Source organism: Schistocerca serialis, chromosome 3 (assembly GCF_023864345.2).
Source record: "Schistocerca serialis cubense isolate TAMUIC-IGC-003099 chromosome 3, iqSchSeri2.2, whole genome shotgun sequence".
Lineage (NCBI taxonomy): Eukaryota > Metazoa > Arthropoda > Insecta > Orthoptera > Acrididae > Schistocerca > Schistocerca serialis.
Window position 1 is genome coordinate 507,754,092 of NC_064640.1, and position 18,426 is coordinate 507,772,517.

At 42.0% G+C, this 18,426-nt stretch overlaps 1 protein-coding gene across 4 annotated transcripts in view; it reads left to right on the plus strand.

Annotated features, from left to right (window-relative positions):
• LOC126470391 (uncharacterized) overlaps positions 1-18,426 on the plus strand; it is a 195,808-nt gene that overhangs the window by 85,700 nt on the left and 91,682 nt on the right. For all 4 annotated transcript variants that reach the window (XM_050098232.1, XM_050098233.1, XM_050098235.1 and 1 more), the window contains one exon: positions 13,832-15,383. In XM_050098232.1, coding sequence (XP_049954189.1) covers positions 13,996-15,383 — 1,388 coding nt within the window. In that variant the 5' untranslated portion in view covers positions 13,832-13,995. The remainder of the gene's footprint in view (positions 1-13,831; positions 15,384-18,426) is intronic.

Here is an 18,426-nt window from a genome sequence, read left to right on the forward strand (position 1 = left end):
TAAAGAGGTGAGAAATGATTGAATTGCAAATGGATTAATGAGATTATTGCATGCCTGTGTACTCCCAAATTCTTTAATACCTTCAATTCCTTTTGTAACTGTTTCCAGACTGAACATGTCCACTAAAACAGGCCAAGAAAATTATTGTATATAGCTGTGTTGTTTTCTCCCTGTAGTTTTGTTGTGTTTTTTGTGGTGGACAGTAATTGAAATTAAAATATTTGCATATGTTTGACTTCTTTTTTTGCTCTATAGAATACATTATAGGGTAAATATTGAAGCTGCCTAATAGTGTTATTCCCAGTGGTTTCTTAGATAAACACAGAATCAAGTTTGCTCAGAAAAATCCTGAAGCTAGAGTGAAGGAATCTGTAAATCATTACCATTAAAAGTAACGTGTTTCCAGAAATTGAAGCATTGACACACTGCACTTGTATATTAAAAAGTTTTAACAAACAAATTTGTCAACATTTAATGTTGTTTTAGGCCACATTGATCTATGAGGAGTATCTGAGCAGGAAGTTGGCTAATGTATGTCAACTTTTCACTTTGAAGATTACGTTTTGTGTCACAAGAATCATGATCTATAGTTAGTTTGTTGACTTTTATCTGTAATCCTCCAGTACCTGCAGTGCTCTGCTGGATGACCTCGTTTGGTTACAGAGACCCCACATTAAGTAGGAATACTTGTTAAGCAAACTCCCACTAAAAAAGATATTTCTCTTTCCTACCCATCGCAGTGGGAGTGTGACCACCTCTTCCAAGGCTTTTCCTTAAAAAACCTACCATTACTACAAACAATTCCCCACATAATTAGGTCATGGCACCTGTTGTTGTAACCATTTCCAGCCATGCATTAATGCATTTGACAATCTTGTTGATGCATGGCCTTTCATGATTCCGTAGCAACTCAAAAATGTACACATTGGTGCGCTAAATTTCAGAAACTATCTTTGTCAGGCCACTACTGATACCACATTCCTAGCCTTACCAGACTGTTATCCTCCCTACACTACATTGGCTTGATCAGTGAAGATGTGCAGGCAGCACAAATGTACAAACCACATAATTGAGTATGACAGTAGTTCACACAACCATGCCAGTGGTGTCTCAGAGTGGGCAAATACCTGTTGCGTCCATAGCGAGCAGCAAAGATCAGATGGATATCCTTGATCACACAGCAGTAGTCCACACTGTGAGAAATGTGGTGGTGGTGGTGGTGGTGGTGGTGGTGGTAGTGTAGATAACAGACACGATAAAAGGCACCCACATTGCTCTGCGAAATAGATGGTGACAACAGTTGTGCAAATGCAAATAGAAGCCAGGCTGTTCAAAAATGAACACATACATGAGCAATAGTCACAGACTGTGAACTGGAATTGAAATATTTAACCCAAAGAAAAAAAGCAGCAAATTGCACACAAAACTCTGCCATTTATGATGTGGATAAATGTGTTATTTGGCAACAGTTTCTGTGACAATATGAACAATACTAGAAAATACAAACTTAACAAATTTATGTTGTACAGACCTAGATTTTGTAGCTAACAGACAACTCTTAACAAGGAGCGGATATGGGGATTAGAGAATAGTTGAATGTTGATGTGGTTTAGGGTGTCTGGTATATAATCCTTAAACTGTTCTTACTGGTGAGTGTTTGTTGTATAGGTGTTGAAAAGATGAATTTCAAGATTTTAAGCAGGCCTGAAACAGCAAATGTTGAAAATCTTCATGGTAAATGATAACAGCAAAACAGTTGCAGGATAAAGATTTATTGAAATCCTTGACCACAGTTTCGGTATATCTAAATATATCTTCATCAGCAGCAATACTACACCTGAACAGGAAGACACCTTCATTAGCAAAAGCTTAGCACCATAACTGAGGAAGAAAAAAACACTTACAGCTTAAGTAACCGTATAATTAACAAAGTATTACAAGCACAAAACTTTTAGTCACTTACTAAAATCACATCCTGCGGTGGAGATACATAAAACAATCGTACCAAAGGCTTCGTCAGTAGTTAAAACATCATCTCCATTTATACAACATAATTATGAAGAGAAAGTTGATGCAGACATGGCAGAGCAACAGTACTTCACTTGTGAACTAGTGTGAGGAGGGTGTGGAAGCCCTAGGGCAGACAATTTCACTGACAGAGAGCAATTGTGGTATGTGCGAGACACTAGCACACATTAAAACCCATGGATACATACTCACGCACATCAAAATTTTTAAAAGTTGTGCTAATTCAAACCTTCTGACTTAATACATAAAACATATCAGAACAGTATGAAAACACCTACATACAATAAAAATATGATACCAATTTACCTGTGTCCTAGTGTCAAGCAGACGAAGCTTGAGCTAAGGAACATATCTAATGAGAGAGGGCACTAGTGTTATGTGTGTGAGAATCTCGTAACTTAAAGACTAAGATACATACACTACTGGCCATTAAAATTGCTACATCATGAAGATGACGTGCTACAGACGCAAAATTTAACCGACAGGAAGAAGATGCTGTGATATACAAATGATTAGCTTTTCAGAGCATTCACACAAGGTTGGCACCGGTGGCAACACCTACAACGTGCTGACACGACGAAAGTTTCCAACCGATTTCTCATACACAAACAGCAGTTGACCGGTGTTACCTGGTGAAACATTGTTGTGATGCCTCGTGTAAGGAGGAGAAATGCGTACCATCACATTTCCAACTTTGATAAAGGTTGGATTGTAGCCTATCGCTATTGCAGTTTATCATATCGCGACATTGCTGCTTGCGTTGGTCAAGATCCAATGACTGTTAACAGAATATGGAATCGGTGGGTTCAGGAGGGTAATACGGAATGCCATGCTGGATCCCAATGGCCTATCACTAGCAGTCGAGATGACAGGCATCTTATCCGGATAGCTGTAACGGATCGTGCAGCCACGTCTAAATCCGTGAGTCAACAGATGGGGACATTTGCAAGACAACAACCATCTGCACGAACAGTTCGACGACGTTTGCAGCAGAATGGACTATCAGCTTGGAGACCATGGTTGCGGTTACCTTTGATGCTGCATCACAGACAGGAGTGCATGCGATGGTGTACTCAACAACGAACCTGGGTGCACGAATGCCAAAACGTCATTTTTTCAGATGAATCCAGGTTCTGTTTACAGCATCATGATGGTAGCATCCGTGTTTGGCGACATTGCGGTGAACGCACATTGGAAGCATGTATTCGTCATCGCCATACTGGCATATCACCCGGTGTGATGGTATGGGGTGCCATTGGTTACATGTCTCTGTCACTTCTTGTTCGCATTGACAGCACTTTGAACAGTTGACGTTACATTTCAGATGTGTTACGACCCACGGCTCTACCCTTCATTCGATCCCTTCGAAACCCTACATTTCAGCAGGATAATGCACGACTGCATGTTGCAGGTCCTGTACGGTCCTTCCTGGATACAGAAAATGTTAGACTGCTGCCTGGCCAGCACATTCTCCAGATCTCTCACCAATTGAATATGTCTGGTCAATGGTGGCCGAGCAACTGGCTCATCACAATACGCCAGTCACTACTCTTGATGAACTGTGGTATCTTGTTGAAGCTGCATGGGCAACTGTACCTGAACATACCATCCAAACTCTTGTGTGACTCAATGCCCAGGCATATCAAGGCTGTTATTAAGGCCAGAGGTGGTTGTTCTGGGTACTAATTTCTCGGGATCTATGCACCCAAATTGCGTGAAAATGTAATCACATGTCAGTTCTAGTATAATATATTTGTCCAATGACTACCTGTTTATCATCTGCATCTCTTCTTGGTGTAGCAATTTTAATGGCCAGTAGTGTACTAGCGAAAACAACCAAAATGTTACAGTAAAACAAAACCATCTGTCATCGTGAATAAAAACATAACAGAATCATTTAACCATTGGACAGACAGTTAGACCCATTAAAGTAAGATATAAAGAACACATGGTGGGTAAAAATGGGGAAAATGTGTATAATTCCACATTTGCTGAACATCTATGGCTCTTACAGCATACGCCACGTAGAATTGCTACACGAAGCGAGTTATGGTTACAAACTGGACCTGCTCGAGGAATTAGAGATTTTCGAGCATCTGTCTCAAGAAGATGGTTTTATTCTTAATGAACAGGTGCAGCTTAGAAACAAAAATTTTTTGGTTAGTTTCAAACCCCTCCTAGCTCTAATGTAATATAGTCTGACTGACTAGAAGTTAGTTATCTTGCCTTTTGATGCTGGTGAGATGTGCCTTTCCTGCCTTGTTGGGATTTTACATATTTTGATGTTTGCTGTTCGCGGCCTTCGATGTGTATGTGTGGTTAAATGATTCTGTTATGTTTTTATTCATGACAACAGATGGTTTCGTTATACTATAACATTTTGGTTGTTTTCACTAGTATGTATCTTAGTCTAAGTTACGCGAGATTCTCGCCCATAACGCTAGTGCCCTCTCTTGTTAGATGTGTTCCGTAGCGCAAGCTTCATCTGCTTGACACTAGGACACAGGTAAATTGGTTTCATATTTTCTATTGTATGTAGGAGTTTTTACATGGTTCTGATATGTTTTATTTATTAAGACAGAAGGTTTGAATTAGCACAACTTTTTAAAGTTTGATGCTCATGTGTATGTATCCATGGGTTTTAATGTGTGCGAGTGTCTCACTCATACCTCAAGTGCCCTCTCTCAGTGAAACTGTCTGCCCTAGGGCTTCCACACCCTCTCCACGGTAGTTCACAGGCGAAGTACTGTTGCTATGCCGTGTTTGCATCGACCTTCTCTTCATAATTATGTTGTATAAATGGAGGTGATGTTTTAACTACTAACGATGCCTTTGGCACGATTGTTTTATGTATCTCCACCGCAGGATGTGATTTTAGTAAGTGGCTAAAAGTTTTGTGCTTGTAATACTTTGATAATTTTACGGTTACTTAAGCTATAAGTGTTTTTTTTTTTTTTTCTCAGTTATGGTGCTAAGTTTTTGCTAATGAAAGTGTCTTCCTGTTAAGGTGTATGTTTGCTTCTGATGAAGATATATTTAGATATACCGAAACCGTGGTCAAGGATTTCAATAAATCTTTATCGTGCAACTGTTTGGCTGTTATCCTTTACTGTGAAGAAAAGATGAATTTACTTACTAACAATTAAAATGACTGCAGTCAGTGAAGCAGCATGATGAGATAGTGTAAAGGTCACAAAGTAGTATGATGAGGGCAGTGTGTTCACTCCAGCTATAAAATGAATTTTGTTTGTGTTCGATGAGATTTCGGGATTGCTTCCGGATCATGTTGACTTCTTGCCACGATATTTTGGTTGGCAAATCATCCAGCCATCTGCAGGTGAGTGTTCGTCATTGGAAACTGCAAATTCCCGGAGTCATCTTTATAGCAAAAAAAAAAAAAAATAAAATAAAATAAAATAAAATTTGGCGTGAAAATGCATGCTCATTTGCCTCCATGACAGGAGTGTCCTCAATCAAAATCTGCGCACTCTGGAGCTGCTGTTCTATCTGTGGTGCGCAGGCGCATGCATAAAGGTGAAAACTACATGTCCACCGGCGTCGCTAAAAACAGGCGTCAGATGTCGCCAGATGTGTCATTATGAATAAAATGTCTTCTCTCAGAGGAAATTGGAGAGATCACCTTGTCTCAAGCCTTGTCCAGTTGAAAACCACCATCACGATTTATAAGATTTTGCACTAGTCATCTCCACAGATTCTTTAATTACCGAATCGCAGAAAGTTTTCGCTGGGGCCAAGATTTTTGTGGCAGAAAAATCCATATCGTGTCCTGTGGTAATACAGTGCTCAGCTACGGCCGACTTACTGGGCTGTGAAAGGCGAGTGTGGCATTCGTGTTCATTGCACTTTTCATGTACTGTGTGTGTCGTCTAACCAATGTAATCTTTGCCACACTGGCAAGGAATTTTATAGATCCCAGCCTTCCGCAGACCCAGATCCTTCTTTACTGAACCAAGGAGGGCACTGATATTTGCCGGGTCCTCAGAATCCTGCCTATTTTAGACGAAAGGTTGCCGATGTATGGAAGGGACGCCCTGGACTTGAATAGCTCCTTATCTTCTTGATTTTGTGGGTGGTCACATTTGTTCCTTCTTAGTGCTGTTCTAATTTGATGTGGAGAGTAACCATTACCTCTGAACACCAGTTTTAAATGTTCCAGCTCCTTTGTAAGGCTGTCTCAATCAGAAACAACATGAGCCCGCTGCACCAACATTCTAAGGACACCGGTAGTTTGTGCAGGATGATGACAACTTGACGCTTCCAGGTAAAGGTCCGTATGTGTTGGCTTACAGTAGACACAGTGCCCTAATGACCCATCCACTCTCTTAGTAACCAAGATGTCTAAAAACGGCAAGCAACCATCCTTCTCTATTTCCATTGTATGCTGGATGTTCTTGTGGATTGCATTCAGATGTTCTTGGAACATCTGAATGCAATCCACAAGAACATCCAGTTTACGATAGAAATAGAGAAGGATGGTTGCTTGCCGTTTTTGGACATCTTGGTTACTAAGAGAGTGGATGGGTCATTAGGGCACTGTGTCTACCGTAAGCCAACACATACGGACCTTTACCTGCAAGCGTCGAGTTGTCATCATCGTGCACAAACTACCGGCGTCCTTAGAACGTTGGTGTACTGGCCTCATGTTGTTTCTGATGGAGACAGCCTTACAAAAGAGCTGGAACATTTAAAGTTGGTGTTCAGAGGTAATGGTTACTCTCCACAACAGATTAGAACAGCGCTAAGAAGGAAGAAATGTGACCACCTACAAAATCAAGAAGATAAGGAGCTATTCAAGTCCAGGGCGTTCCTTCCATACATCGGCAACCTTTCATCTAAAATAGGCAGGAGTCTAAGGAAATATGAATTTAAAGTAATTTTCCGGCCACCGGCAAAGATTAGTGCCCTTCTCGGCTCAGTAAAGGACGATCTCGGTCTGCGGAAGGCCGGGATCTATAAAATTCCTTGCCAGCGTGACAAAGCTTACATCGGTCAGATGACACGCACAATACATGAAAGGTGCATTGAACACGAATGCCACACTCGCCTTTCGCAGCACAGTAGCTGAGCACTGTATTACCAGAGGACTCGCTACTGATTTTTCTGCCACGAAAATCTTGGCCCCAGCGAAAACTTTCTGCGATTCAGTAATTAAAGAATCTGTGAAGATACAACTAGCACAAAATCTTATAAATTGTGATAGTGATTTTCAACTGGACAAAGCTTGGGACCTGGTGATCTCTCCAATTTCCTCTGAGAGAAGACATTTTATTCATAATGACACATCTGGCAACATCTGACGTCTGTTTTTAGTGATGCGGGTGAGCATTCCGACAGAGGGCGGACATGTTTTCACCTTTATGCATGCACCTGCGCGCCACAGATAGAACAGTAGTTCCAGACGGCGCGGATTTCGATAGAGAACGCTCCTGTGACTGAGGCCGATGCGCGTGCGTTTTCGTGCCTATTTTTTGCTATAAAGTTGACTCTGAGAACTTGCAGTCTCCAGTGACAGACACTCACCTGAAGATGGCTGGACGATTGCCAGCCGAAGTATCGTGGCAAGAAGTCAACATGATCCGGCTGCAATCCCGAAATCTCATTGAACATTCAATACGCCTGGAAAACTTCAAGAATCACAATTTTGTTTGTATTTTCTCTTTATCATTAGTTTTGCTCTACTTTCTCTTTTGATAACAATTAACAACTGTCTTCATAACAGTGATAAGAAAGTAGATGAGAAAGAGATGAAATGCAAGTGATTTCAAATTTGATGTGCATTAACTGTATGCATATATATTTATTATGTTACAGCTACAATTTTTTGAATGATATTTGTCATAAAACCTAAACTGTTCTCACATCGTGAATGTATGAAGACACCTTGCCATGGTGGCATTTAATTTTTGTCAGTATAAGGGGAAGCATTCCATAATAATGGTTTTCCATCTATAAATTTTGCAGCCATACACTGTTGTTTTATTTAAACTCCGCATTCGTCTCCCTTATTTTCAGTCACATCCATCAACAGTTTTTTACTCTGACAAAAGAAAGTTGTGAGACTGGTATCGAATCTGAGACCTACAAAGTGCCAGTCTGAGGCTATGCACCTTGACTTTTTCTCTATTCTTAATGTGAAAAGTATTTTAATGGATGATAAGTAAATTGATCATGTTCAGTCACTGAGGATGATATCCTCCGTGTCAGTGTGGACTGCTTTACAATGTAATATCAAGCATCTTAAGCTACATCACCATTGCTGTAGCTATAAAAAACACGATTTATGGAACATAATACCTTATAGAGTAACACATAAGGTGCAATGAAGTACAGGCTGTGCGTAGCACTGAACATAGTTCCTGGACAGCAGTAATACAGGCGGACCACTTATTTGTGATAGCTTAAATAACATTGTTATATTGGTGACCCACCAAAGCACGCCAGAGGCTCTCCAGAGTGTACCTGGAGGCTGACCCAGGTGGCTTCTGTAAGTGGGCCTGTGAATTGCGTGGACGTATAAGCTCTGAAATTGCGTGTCATGAGTGAAGGTACATCGTTCCTCCCTTCTAGTGGGTGGGAACACGTCCATAAAAACACTAGGCACAGAAAAATGCATGGTACAGAATACGTACTGGTAAAAGTACTGGTACCATGAAAAACAAGCAATGATCTGACAATCCACTGACATTACGTCCTGGAAAACATCAGTGACAGTGCTGTCATCCGTTTTGTTGCCCGATAATGACAGCTGCTGCAGCATGTAGCAGGCAATCACTGGTGAGTAGGGGTGATGATGGGTTGGCTTGGTGCACCCTCTCTCGTGAAAGGCCGTAGGGCAGGACAGGGGACGATGTTTCCATAGAAACGTCCTCATCCAGGTCAGCGGTTGGTGCTGGAGGCAACAGCAGTGGCATCGGAGATGATGGCTGCATTGGACCCAGCATTTGAGGCAGCCAATGGCAGTCTAGGAGTGGGGGCAGAGGCAGGAACCCCAGGCAGCAATCTGCCAGGTAGAGACTCACGATGTGGGGCAAAGTGGACCATCTGTGACACAGGAACAGACACCTGCGGTGGCTGGGATGTGGGACGTGGTGGTGGGCCCTCTGTAACAGAACCCCCCCCCCCCCCCCCCCCCTTTTGTGCCTCCTCGTGCACAGCTGCAGCTGGTCGAAGTGATGGGATATCCACTCATCAGGACCGTAGACGATGCACAGGCACCGGCCCCAGTGACACTCAATGACAGGAGGTACTCAGTTTGGCTGGCAGCTGAAACTATGAGTCCAGACAGGCCCATCTGGCTGGAATCGTTGCCAAGTTGATGACACTGGAGGACGCGATGTCAGATGAAGCAGGTTAAGGAAGGTCTGTTGTTGGCATGTAGCAGCTCCGCTGGGTTTTTGGCCCTCACCGGAGTGAAATGGTACAAACTCAGAAAATGGTCTAAAGCTGGTTCAAGGGACTAGCCAGATACATACTCTGAGTTTTAAATGTCCCAACCATGAATTTGGTCTCACCATCTGATTGAGGGTGAAATGGGAGAGCTGTGAGGTAGTGAACACCAGTAACCTGACAAAAAGACGCAACAAGAAACAAACTGGGGCCTGTTATCAGTAATGATGGTATACGGAAAATTGCAGAAATCTAAGACAGGGCCAAAATAGTGGCCGCAGCGGATGTGGGCAGATAATGTGCCACATAGGGAAATTTGGAATAGGCGTCCACTATAATGAGGCCTTACTGATTTAGGAAGGGCTTGGCCAATATACATTCCGATGGGCCAAAACTTTGGTGTGAGAGGTCTTCCAATGACCGATAAGCAGAAGCTGCAGTACGTTATGACGTAAGGAAGCGGGAATTACAACCCAGGGAGCAGCGTTCTCTGCAGTGAACAAGAGAACCCCATCAAACACACAAAGGCGGTGCTGGACACACAAATAATTATGCAAGGGATTGGAGACATGGCCCAGGGATTTTTCCGGCCAACCATGCTGCACAAAAGAGGTGACCCAACTAAGTACAGGATCGGCAGTGACAGGTGATGCTATCCTAGCACTAGTAATTGGAAACTAATCGACTGCATTGTAGTTCTCAATTTGTAAACAGAAACAAAGCAAGTCGTGGTCAGTCACTGGGTCCCGCCGGATTGGAAGGCGGGATAAGGCATCTGCATTGACGTGTTGTGCCGTCGGCCAGTAATGGATCTGATAATGATAATGAGAGAAGAAGAGAACCCACTGTTGAAAGCAATGTGCTTTCTTGTCTGGCACAGAAGCCGAAGGGTTAAAAAGAGCAACCAACAGCTTGTGATCTGTGACTAAATGGAACTTGGAACCAAACAAGAAGAAATGAAATTTCTTGAGGGTGAACACAACCACTAAAGCCTCCTTTTCAGTGTAAGAATACTGCTGCTGAGTGGGAGTTATAGTCTTAGATGTGTAAGCAATGGGTCTTTCAGATATGCCCGCGTATTTGTGCACCAGTACCGTGCTGAGAGTCATCTGTAGCCAACACAAGATGCTGACCTGGCTGAAGAGTGGCAAGACACTGGGCAGATTGAAGCTTAGATTTAAGCAAAGCAAACACTCGGTCATAAGCTGGGCCCATAAAAAAGGGTACACTTTTACGCAAAAGTGCATGCAGGGGCAGAGCAACGGTGGATGCGTCCGGTTGAAACTTAAAGTAGTACACCACTTTATGTGGAAACGCTTGCAGTTCCTTAATGGAGGTCAGCTGCAGCAAAGCCGCAGTTGCATCAGCATGGTGACACAGTGGCTTGACTCCTCTGTGAGAAATCTTGAAACCTAGATACTCAATTAATGGCTGAAAAAATTGAGATATGGCAAGATTGCCCTTGAGACCTGCAGACTGCAAAACAGAATGGTGATCAGAGATTTCTAAGGTGGTCTTTGGCGAAGGAACCCAGAAGAACGATATCGTCGAGGTAATTTATGTAGCTGGGCACAAAGGCTGTCACCTGTTCTAAAAAATGCTGGAAAATTGTGGGCGTGCTAGTGGTGCCAAAAGGTAAGTGTTGATATTGATATAGGATGAAAGGTGTATTGGTAACAAGAAGATGCCTAGTGGCTTCATTGAAGGGGAGCCGGAGGCATGCTTCTGACAAATTTATGTTGGAAAAGTAGTGGACACCTGATAATTTTGCAGCAACTCGTCAGGTTGGGGCAAAGGGTATGTATCTATCACGGACTGTGCGTTGATGGTGACACTGAAGTCGCTGCAAGGCAAAGCTTACCTGTCGGCCAGTGGTGTAGCCCATTCATTGGAAGAAATAGACCGAATGGCATCAAGTGACATCAAACGGTCTAATTTGGCGTTGACAGAGGTGCACAACGCGACAGGCACATGCTGCGCCTGAAAAAAAAAAAACGGGGGCTGGCTGACTCTTTAACGGTAGTGTGGGACTGAAAACCAGCAGCACAATCAAGCCCCAGGGAAAACGTATGGAAAGTCGGTACAGGGGGACTCCAGTTGCTGATATGGAAGTCGATCCGACACTAAATTTACCTCATCAGCAATGGACAAACCAAAAATGTTAAACGCATCTAACCCGAACAGGTCTATTTTGTGGGAATTATCTACTACAAGGAAGATGAGATGGCGAACAACAGATTAGTAAGAGACAGGAGCAGAGAACTGAGCTAGAACTGGAATCTGCTCTTTATTGTAGCTGACCAACTTCTGTGAAACCTTTGTAAGGGAAGGAGAGCCTAAGTCCACATATGTTTGTGCATTTACTGTAGCTCCTGTGTCCATTTGCATTTTTAGCAGTTTATTAAACACATGCAAGTCAATAAACTATTTGTTCAAGGAAACAGTCATTGTAGAGATACAGTTTATGTCCATCGCTGTTACTGCGTCCACCACATTTGAAGAGCAGTTACACGCCAATGCAATGGGCCTATCTTTTGACATTTGTTGCAAACAGCCCAACATTTAGGACATGCAGCATGCTTGTGTTGGATGAAGCAGTACAGGCAAGATGGAAGGGGGCTGTTGTGACGTGGCCTGTTGCTGCTGTGCTCATAACTGACACTGCCCCATGCGATGCTGATCCTAAGGTTATACTGCTGCAATGGCTTCCCCATCATCCTGAACACTTGCAGCATGCCTAACAGGGGTTGACTGAGTGGCTTCAAATACCTTTCACCACACAGCAATCTGCTTGCCTGTGGCCCATGACACTTCAAAGGACTGTGCTATATTGAGCACATCCATAAGCATCAGATTCTCACAGTGAAATGCCTTGTTCCAGACTTCCCTATCTGGGGCCATGTGATCAGCGTGACCCATACTGTGTGCTAGTGACAAATTTATGATGGCGGTTCAGCCTGTGTAATTCTGCAGCGGAGGCTTTGCAAGATTGGATTGGATGTTTCGGGCAGTGGTAAAATTCTACATACACCGCAATGACGCATGCATTCTGTCACAGTAATAGGTTGTGAGATGCTTGCTCATTTTATCAAATGATAAATTGGCCAGTCCTTGCAAAGGCGCAAGTTGGCACAACAACTGATAAATGTGAGACGAAAGCCAGGAAAGAAAGAAAGAAAGAAAGAAAGAAAGCCCTACCCAGGTTTGCATAACCCACACAAAAAACCTGGAAGGGTTGGCGTAACCATGTCTCGTAGGTATCCCTAACTTCAGCAGATTCATCATTTGCTGGAAAGAGTGATTGTTGCACTGACGGGAAAGTAACCTGCCACAAACACTCAAATGTCACTTTGAGAGCGGTGGCGAGAGCCTGCTGTTGTACTGTGAAAGCTTTGTGCTGGAAAATGATACGTTGGAATGTTTCTTCCAGTAAGATGTTTTTCGGGCGTCTTAGCACTGACACTAACATGCGGAGAAATCATAACCCTCACTCGTCGCCAAATTTGTTACAGCAATGACACGATTTGTGGAATATAGTACTTAATAGAGCAACATGTAAAATGTAGTCAAGTACAGGTTGTGTGTAGCACTGAACACAGTGAGTGGACAACAGGAACATGGATTACAGAATAGGCTGAGCACTCATTGTGATGGCTTAAATAATACTGTTTCTTTGGCTATTCACCAGAGCATGCCATGTGTCCGACCCAGGTTGCATTCAACCATTTACATTGTGCTCCAATCCCCATTCCCATCCCTCGTTGTCCACTTGCTTGTTCTCTCGATGAAATTTGTGTTTAAAATATAGCAAAATAAAGAGTTACCATGTACAAATGAGACAACATAATTTCAAAAGAGGAAAACTACATTAATTTTTGTGGAAATTTGGAGCATGAAAATTAAAGTGGCTGGTGGTTTATTTAGACGAAATGTGGATTCATACATATTATTCTGTGAATAAATGCTGGCAGAGTGATAGTGTGCAAGGAATATTGTCAAGCAAAATTAACATTCTGTGTGTGTTCATTGTATTATGCAGGGCATGTGTGTACAGATATGTAGGGTGTGGCAGTGTTTCATTTGTAAGGATACTGTATGATTTACTGTTACTGCCTCCCTCCGTCTTTCTTGAGCATCAACTTGACATAATGCCACCTCCCCAGGTCTTCACTTTAAATAACGTGATAGTAGAAACATTTTTTCAGACTCTAAACATACTCAAAATGTTTTCACCCAGAATCTGTAATTTAGGTAGTTGATTTTTATTTGTGGTTTCTGTCCTGAACTTACGTAGAAACAATTTCCTTTGAACAAATATGCAGTTTTTTTTATCATATACAATGTATTCAAAAGGTATAATGTCATGATATTCATGTTATCTTACTTTCTTTTGCAGCACAAACTGTGCAGCTCCAAGAAAGCGAACTTGGGGAAGAGTGCTTCAGTAATTGGAAGATAACAGTACCAGAAACTTTCTTAAATAATAAGTAAATCAGTTATACTCACCTGTTTTGAGAATTATCACAAAGTTTTTGACAAAGAGCAGGGAGCAACAGAGACATGGCTAAGTTTTGTGGTTACCCTGATTATAAAGCTGCACTTCAGTCAGCTGATGCCATACTTTGTGCACTTGATGATCTATACTTATGTGAGTTACAATCGTATGATTCTGATTTTAGTTTATCATTGGTGGATCGTAAACATTCTGAATCACAAGGAGCCACTGTTGGAAGAAGATTAGCAGTGTCAGGTCGCGGTGATGAGCTTAGAGCAGCTAATGCATTGCTTATGTTAACTAGAACTGACCATGACATGAGGCGAGCTCCACCACGCGTGCAGCAAGCTGTACAGCAGAATCCTTCAAAACTGGAAACAGTGCAACAGAGTCGCACTCAATTTGGAACCCTGCAGCAGAGTTCCTCACAGACTGGGGAGACAAATAGGAATTCTCAACACAGATCTGTGCAATGGAAACTTGCACAAACTACTAAGGTACAGCAGAATCATTCACAAACAAGAATGGTTCAGTGTAGTTCCACACAGACTGTAGCTGTGCGTCGAAATCCTCCAAAGCATCAGATTACAAAGGCAAATACCCCACAGCCTAAACCTGTTCAGTCTTATACAACTCAAACTAGGTCAACACAGCAGACAGTGTCACACACACAGGCAAGACGACAAGGTGTGTCTCAATCTGAAATAGCAATGTGGAACCCTGTAGAAGTGTTTGTGCAGCATGGTTTTCCACACTCTGAACTCAGAAGGTGGAGACGTCCTAAAACAAAGAACACACATGGCTCATCACAAAAAGAAGCAACACAGCAGACTGCTGCACGGACAGCACCCAAACAAGACAAACATCCACAGACTAAAGCAGAACAACCCAACTCACAACGAACACCAATATTGCAACAGGCTCTCTCACCTGAGCAAGAGAATTGCCCGCAGACTGAATGGGAAGATGTAGATGTGGTAATGGTACCAATAAATGAAGTTGTTCAGCACCTTGCACACCAAGAGGAAACAATACCATTACAAGTACATACTTACATCATTAGTGCACTGCTGCAACAGCTGTATCGGAAAGTCCTTGCTCAGTGCAAAAATGGTACAGTAAGGCAACTAATGTTGGAAAGAAGCTATGAATCTTACAACTATTGTTACTCTGGAAACATGCGTGCAGCCATTTCAGAGACTAACCCAGAGAGTAAAGAATATAGAGAGAAAAGCAAAGGTGCTGGTAACACTGTCACATTTGGAAACTCTCCAAGGGGAAGATATAATGAACGTTCTTCAGGTGTCCAGGAAGTGGAAGGCTGCTTCTCCACCGAAAACCGAACAAAGCGGCGTGAATTCGGGTTCTTTCAAGCAGGACCACCACTGAGTTCATATGGAGTTCCTCCTCAGCAGCAATCTCAGAGAAAACTATCTCGTTCATCGAGCCAATGGTAAGTGCAAAGCAATAATAATATGGTAACATTTTTACAGGTAAATAGAAATTGTTACAGCAAAGTTATGTATTTGTTGTTGTTGTTGTTGTTGTTGTTGTTGATTTCAGCCTGAAGCCTGGTTTGATGTTTCTCCACATGCTAGTCTATAATTTGCAAGCCCCTTCATCTCTACATAATTACTGCAACCTGCTACCATGTGAATCTGCTTACTATAGTTAAACATTGGTCCTCCTCCACAAACCTCCCCCACCGCATCCCCCCCCCCCTCCCCAAATTACCAAATTTAAGATTTTTTGATGTCTCAGGATGTGCTATGAACTAATCTCTTTGTAATCAACGTGTGCCACATATTTCCTTTATCACCAATTTGCAATATTGTACACAGACAAGTATCTGCAGAAGAGATTTTCTAAAACTTTTATTTATATTTAGTACTAACAAATTTCTATTCATCAAATGCTTTCTTACACTGCTAGTCTGCATTTTATATCTTTCTTCTTCGGCAAACATGTTATTTTGTTGCCTAAATAGCAAAGCTCATCTACTTCTTTTGTGTCTCATCTCCTAATGTAATTCCCTCAGCTTAACTGATTTAATTTGATAGCATTACATTACCCTGTTTGTACGGTTGTTGATGTTCATCTAGTAATCTTTTCAGAACACTACCCATTCTGTTCAGCTGATCTTCCATATAATTTACAGTCTATCAGAATTACAATGTTATTGAAAATTCTCAATTCTCAGAGAGTTTTTATTTCCTCCCTCTGAAATGTAATTCCATTTGCAAATTTCTCCGTGGTTACCTCTGTTGCTTGCTCAGTGTAAAATTTAAATAACATTGCGGGATACACTACAAACTTGTAATATTCCTTGTTCAACTGCTATTTCTCTTTCAAGTCTTTCTACTCTTGCGAATGCAGCCTTGTTCCTGTAAAAAGTTCTAGATAACTTTTTGCTTTGTGTATTTTATCCCTGCTATCATCAGAATTTCAAAGAGTCTATACCAGTCATCACTGTCAACAGCTGGCTATAAATCTACAAATGCAATAAACACTCTTATATCAATAAATGGAGGTTTCCCTCTCTTAAGTCTATCTTCTACAATAATGGATGTGTTCATCCATTTCTCTGGACCCAGACTGATCTCCATTATCAGCTTTTAACAGTCTTTCCATTCTTCTGCAAACAGTTCATCTCAGTATTTTGCAACTATGACTTATTAAACTGATGGTTTAGTAATATTCATATCTGTCAACATCTGCCATCTTTGGCATTGGAATTATTTTGTTGAAGTCTGAGGGTATTCCACCTGTCTCTTACCTCTTGCATACCAGGTGGAATAATTTTATCGTGGTATATCTCAATAACTCTGTGGGAATGTCTACTCTGTGTAGCATGTTTCAATTTAGGTCTTTCAGTGCTCTGTAAAATTCTTCACACAGGAGTATGTGTCCCGTCTCATCTTCATCTACTTCTTTTCCCCTCTCCATACTATTGTTTTCAAGTTTGTTACATTTTTGTTGTCTTTCTATACTGTGCAACAGAATAAAATGATAACTTTTTCATAACCCCATAATTGTTTCCCATTGTGATGCATAAGTTTGAAATTTATCTCAAAGGTACCTACAACCTACCTCTGTAATGGCACAAAAGCATGGCGCCCTGTGACTTTACCCTCAGGCTTGATGATGCTTCAGACAGAAAGGTTTGTACTCATGTGAAAAAGAGTCCAGAACTCAGAAGTTTGAGACATGTAAAGTGGGTTAATAATGTCACATTGTCACAAAATTTCACCACAGTTCTGCCCACTGCTACTGCGGATGTGTCACGCAATGAGAAGGTCATCACAGCCCCTCTTACCCACATTTCACCGCTCTTGCAATGGAGGTCAGAACCACAACACAGGCAGCTTGTATCAGAGGTGTGTGAAGCTGTTCTCTGCCTGCAAGCTACTTCACAAATTTTCTCTCTCAAGGCAAATTTTTAAAATTCTCAAAAAATATGGGTAGATACTACTGAAGGTTTTGCCAAACTGGGGGTTCTTAGAGGAGCCTTGTTCTATTCATGCATATGTCACTATCGCAACCCTTCATGATCATGCCACATGAGGGTTTGAAACAGGAGTGCAGAAAAAGGATATGAACCTTTGCCTCTTTGAATCATTGTAAAATTTTGTCAAATGGTTTTAAATGGTCACTCCGAAGGGGTGCGATCATGCTTAATGGGGTTGCTAGCCCATGATGTCCTTAGAGAAGGGTTGAAGTGTTAGGAAGATATAAGCAGTATCAAAGATGGTCAAGAATGGCTTCGTGTTGGTCATCGCACTGTGAGGTCATCGCACTGTGAGGTCATCGCACTGTGAGGTCATCGCACTGTGAGGTCATCGCACTGTGAGGTCATCGCACTGTGAGGTCATCGCACTGTGAGGTCATCGCACTGTGAGGTCATCGCACTGTGAGCTGCCGTTTTAGACTGTAAAACGTTGGAATTAATGTCCCAAAACAAAGGGTTTCATTGATGCCCTTTATGCCACTCCCTGAGGACTTTTTGTGTCAGTTCTGAACAGTAGTGTATCTGCAGTGTTTTTCTTGGTCCACTAATCAGGAAACCACATGATTTCAACAACACTGGATGTTGTGACTTCCACTGCAGAGATGTCAAAAGGAGGAGTGAAATGTGGGTAAGAGGGGCTGTGACAACCTTCCCAATGTATGACACATCCACAGTGGCATTTGGCAGAGTTGGTGTGGAATTAGGCACCAATGTGACATCATTAACCCACTTTACACGTCACATGAACTTCAGAGCTGTGGCTTTTTTCTTTTTCTTTTCATATGTAGACACCTTGTTTTTTGAAGCATCGTCATGCCAGTGGTGCTGTTGCAGGGTGCCACACTTCTGCACTATTACCTGGTTGGCCTTTTGCTGGTCACCGGTTCAAACCCAATCATCAGCAATTTATTGTTTATTGAATTTCAGTTCATTTCTTTTATGGCTGTACATTGGTGTCAGTAACAAATGTACTTTTAGTTCTGTGTGT